General features: G+C 37.6%; 1 protein-coding gene across 1 annotated transcript in view; it reads left to right on the plus strand.

Annotated features, from left to right (window-relative positions):
- The window catches only part of LOC106517276 (receptor-type tyrosine-protein phosphatase F), a gene marked incomplete at its 5' end in the record, with an annotated part of 30626 nt that overhangs the window by 24542 nt on the left and 1350 nt on the right, over positions 1–4734 (plus strand). Inside the window, 2 exon segments of the mRNA XM_014008027.1 lie at positions 3057–3193; positions 3920–4099. Coding sequence (XP_013863481.1) covers positions 3057–3193; positions 3920–4099 — 317 coding nt within the window.

Raw genomic sequence — 4734 nt, forward strand, 5'->3', positions numbered from 1 at the left:
AAATGTAGCTTTTAAAGCCAAGAATCTGAAAATGTAATTAGGTCTTTTTGACAAAATTCGACTTAATCCTCATTTTTATATGAAACAAAATGAGCAAATATGCAACCTCATCACACTGAGTTATCTCTTCCTGCAGTCCTTTCTGCGAGATGTGTGGAAGTATGTGTGATCCTGTTGTGAAGGGTCCTCCCACTGGGTGTGGACTGAGTTCAGATGTGGTGCAGAGGGTGGTTTGAAGATGTGGCATCAGGGCGTGGAGTGAAGATGTGGCACCAGATGTGGAGATGCTGGCCTTGTCTGGGACAACTGGAGATGAATCCACAGCGCAGTCTGGAAAACATCAACAACATTAAAATGTACACATGTCTTTGCATAGTAGAAACAGTAAAGTATCACTTGTTTTTGTAATTTTTGTTTAACATTGTGAGGAAAAGTTTCTCATTCAACACTTTCACACATCACATGCCCTTGTGACACGACTTTGAATAAGGGAGATATAATTAAAGTATGGATGATTTTGATTTATTGAAATCAAGTTGACATASTAAAAGTGACTAATGTGGTAAGACTTACTTAGGGTTCCAGGAGTTCTGATAGGCTTCGCTGTGCCTTCTCCCTTCTTGAACTTGGGAAAGAATAATCTACATGGGAGCTCTCCAGATGAGGTAGWTGCCTGCAGACGTGCATTTTCATTGAAATGCATTGCAGCCATGTACAGTCTGGTTAAAATAGCATAAAAGAATATTACATGTTAGTTTGAAGTTGCACCATTATAACTCATCTAACACACAGTATTTTGAATAATGAAAAAAAAAAAAAAACCATAAACACAGAGTGACTAAAACAACACTGCAGCAGATATTTTTTGGCTGATTCTTGAAGCCAGTACTACTTTTTCTTCCTCCCAAGTTTCCTAAATAAAACTTAACCAAGCACTTTGAAGAAGCTCTGACGCTGGTAGTCTATGTAGATAATAATGTGGGTTTACACACCCCAGAACCGAACATTTTGACTTCTGAACTTGCATATTCGGCATGACGCTATGAACTACAAAATCACACAGCGAGGAAAAAAATGGCGGATAATGAAATCCAGTTGGCCGGAAATACATTACCATAAATGGTAGTTCCGAAGAAAAAAGTGTGACGAAATAAACAATGAAACGAAATAAGCAACAGCAGATTTTGAACAAACTGAAAAATTTGACCCATAAAAAAAATATAAAAATATCTTTGCAGTAACTGGACAGAATAAATTAAAGTTTTTTACACTCCTAGACACTATAATTGCACAAAAAATAGTTTATAAATGCAAAAAATGTGCATTTAGCATGATATGTCTCCTTTAATATAAGAATAAAAACAATCCTAGGTTTCTGTTCAGCTAGACTAATGAAAAGTCCTATCTCTGTTGAGCCATGTATTCCTATAACTCTATGTAGTGATGATGACTTCATGAGATTCTTTATAGATAGAATAATTTTAATAAGGAATAAAATTCATGCCAAACTTCCTGTACTACTGTCTCTGATTCGCTGTCAGATGAGTCAGCTTTAGTGTCACTGGTCTGGACAGTTTTTGTCCTATTGAGCTGTCTGAATTATCTAAAATAATAGCTTCATCCAAACCATCAACATGACTACTAGATCCTATCCCAACCAGACTGTTCAAAGAAACATTTCCCTTAATTAATATCTAAATTTTAGATTTACTTAATTTATCTTTAATAAATGGTTATGTGCCACAGAGCTTTAAGGTTGCTGTAATTAAACCTTTACTTAAGAAAGCTGATCTGAATTCAGGAGTTCTGGCCAACTATAGACCTACGTATATCTAATCTCCCATTCATCTCAAAAATTCTTCAGAAATTAGTTGCAAATAAGCTACGTGAACACCTGGATAGAAATAATCTAAATGAAGAGTTTCAGTCAGGGTTTAGAGCTCATCATAGCACAGAAACAGCACTGGTGAAAGTTGCTTAGTAATGATATTCTCATGGCCTCAGACAGAGAACGTGTGTCCATTCTTGTCCTGTTAGATCTCAGTGCTGCATTTGATACAATTGATCACAATATTTTATTATGTAGACTTGAACTTGATATTGGGATTACAGGAACAGCTCTAAAATGGTTTGAGTCTTATTTAACTGATAGAGTTCAGTTTGTTAATGTTAATGAATCTTCTTCTTATACCAGAGTCAGTCATGGAGTTCCACAGGGTTCAGTGCTTGGACCAGTCATCTTTATTTTATTTATGCTTCCATTAGGTAAAGTTATTAAACAGCATGGGATAAAGTTCCATTGTTAAGCTGATGATACTCAGTTATATTTATCCACGAAACCTGATGAATCCAACCAGTTACTTAAACTACAAGCATGTCTTACAGACATAAAAACATGGATGAAAATTAACTTTCTGCTTCTAAACTCAGATAAGACAGAGGTTACGGTTTTTGGACCTGAACATCTTAGGGATCAACTTTCCAGCCTTTCACCTTCTCTGGATGGCATTAATTTGGCCTCCAGTTTTCCACGTCGAGAGGAGCCAGTTGAGGTGGTTTGGGCATGTAGTAAGGATGCCACCTGGATGGAGGTGCTTCAGGCATGTCCAACTTGGAGGAGACCCCGCGGAAGACCCAGGACACGCTGGAGAGACTATGTCTCTCAGCTGGCCTGGGAACGCCTTGGAGTCCTCCCAGAAGAGCTGGAAGAGGTGGCTGGGGAAAGAGAGGTCTGGGCTTCCCTGCTCAAGTTTCTGTCCCTGTGACCTGTCTTCGGATATAGTGGGAGATGATGGATGGATGGATGGATGGATGGATGGATGGATGGATGGATGGATGGATGGATGGATGGATGGACAGTTAATTTGTGGATCCATCTCAACTACATCTGCACCAATTTTAATATTGCTATTTGTAAAGCTGATGAGGAATGCTAGACCTTTGTCCATTACATTGCTGGTGTCTGTTCTAACATGTCCAACTGATTTAGAAAATAACATAATTCTCCTCCTGAATGTTCTGATACTTCAGTTTCAGTTTCTTCTTTGTGTCTTTAGTTCCAGGTCAGCCTTCCGAGTTTGAGGCTGAAGCAGAACTGGACACACGTATAATGTTGTCCTGGCTGTGGCCTGTCCAGGACCCCATCATTAGTTATGAACTGCTGTACTGGGAGGCCAACAAAGCTGCAGACAAGGTAAATACAACACAAATATTTTTTTCTTTTATATAATGAGACAGTCTGAGTTTTTGAAGGGATGTTCTGTCAACAACACTAAGAATATTTATTTTTTACTTTTGTCTTGTTCCTGGATTAAAACTACACCTTTCTGGGTCTTTAAAATGGAAAATGATTGAATATTTAAAAATAGTGTACAACAAAGGATTTATCATTATTGTAATAATCAATCTGATTGCATTTAATAAGAAAGTGTTTTTCAGTCTGGTGGGTCTTTATATTGGTTTTCAGGCTTAGAAAATAACTCAAAAACAAAGAGTTCTACATTATATAATATTAAACTTCTACATTTTTACATAACATTGTTTATTTTTAACCTACCCTTAACAAGCCAATGAAAGACAAATAAGAAAAATGGAAAAAAATTATTTAACTTCAGAATAAGCAATACAAATATTTTTTCAAGGCTACAAAATTTGAAAGAGTGTCTAGAAAAATTCTATACCACTATGTGCCTATGGATCTTAAAACATCAGTGTATTTTTATTAATGCACGCTTTTAAGGCCCTTCAATTGTGTTTTGTTTAATTCAGTTTAGCACTTGAAAGCTCCTTTAGATTTAAACTGTCTATTTTCTCTGATATTCCACAGTAATGGGAAGAAACTGAAAGTTTTCTCAACACTTATTGCAAATTTCGCATTTTAGGGTATAATATAAGTACTTTTGTTCACATCTCTTCACAGCATCGTGTCACTTTCAGTGCAGCAGGCTCCTATGCAGTTGAAGGTCTAAAGCCAGATACCCAATACTTATTTTCCCTGGCGGCTCGATCTGAGAAGGGTTTGGGAGTCTTTACTCAACCTGTTGAAGCCAGAACCACCCAATCCAGTGAGTGTCACACCACTTATACAAAGATTTTCAAAGTAAGAAAATAATCAAACACATTACATTCTAATGTCAATTTGAGTTTCAAATCAGTGAATCTAAAAAGGGACATGTAAACAAGATTTTTTTTAGTGCCTGAGGACATATGGAAGAAACAGATTGAGTCAAAATTTGTGGCCCCTTGATGGCCCTTTACTCAGAAAAATCCTAGATCTGCCAGTACAACATATTTTCTTTGCTTGAAAGCCATGGTGATAGTGGTTGCCTAGTGCTGTGAGAGAATAAATAAGTCAGCAATCATCAAATGATGTCACACGAAAACTGACAGGTGCCCCGCCCCTTTTGGGCGGGACTTCCGGTTCTTATTGACAGCTGAGGCGGGGCATCCGGTCCGCCCCCTTCCCACTTCCCCTTTCCATCAAACTGTCACCCCACCCCTTCACCACTTACTTCCTCTTTTCAACAACTGTCTGCAAAGTTTCAACTGACCTTGGCCTTATTCACTCCCTTCTCCCAACCCTGAAACCTGTCAAAGTCTGAAAGTTCTCATCAAATTGGCCCAACAACCAATCAGCCCCTGTTATCTATCTATCTATCTATCTATCTATCTATCTATCTATCTATCTATCTATCTATCTATCTATCTATCTATCTATCTATCTATCTATCTATC

Source organism: Austrofundulus limnaeus, unplaced genomic scaffold (genome assembly GCF_001266775.1).
Source record: "Austrofundulus limnaeus strain Quisiro unplaced genomic scaffold, Austrofundulus_limnaeus-1.0 Scaffold47, whole genome shotgun sequence".
In the NCBI taxonomy this organism is placed as follows: Eukaryota; Metazoa; Chordata; class Actinopteri; order Cyprinodontiformes; family Rivulidae; genus Austrofundulus; species Austrofundulus limnaeus.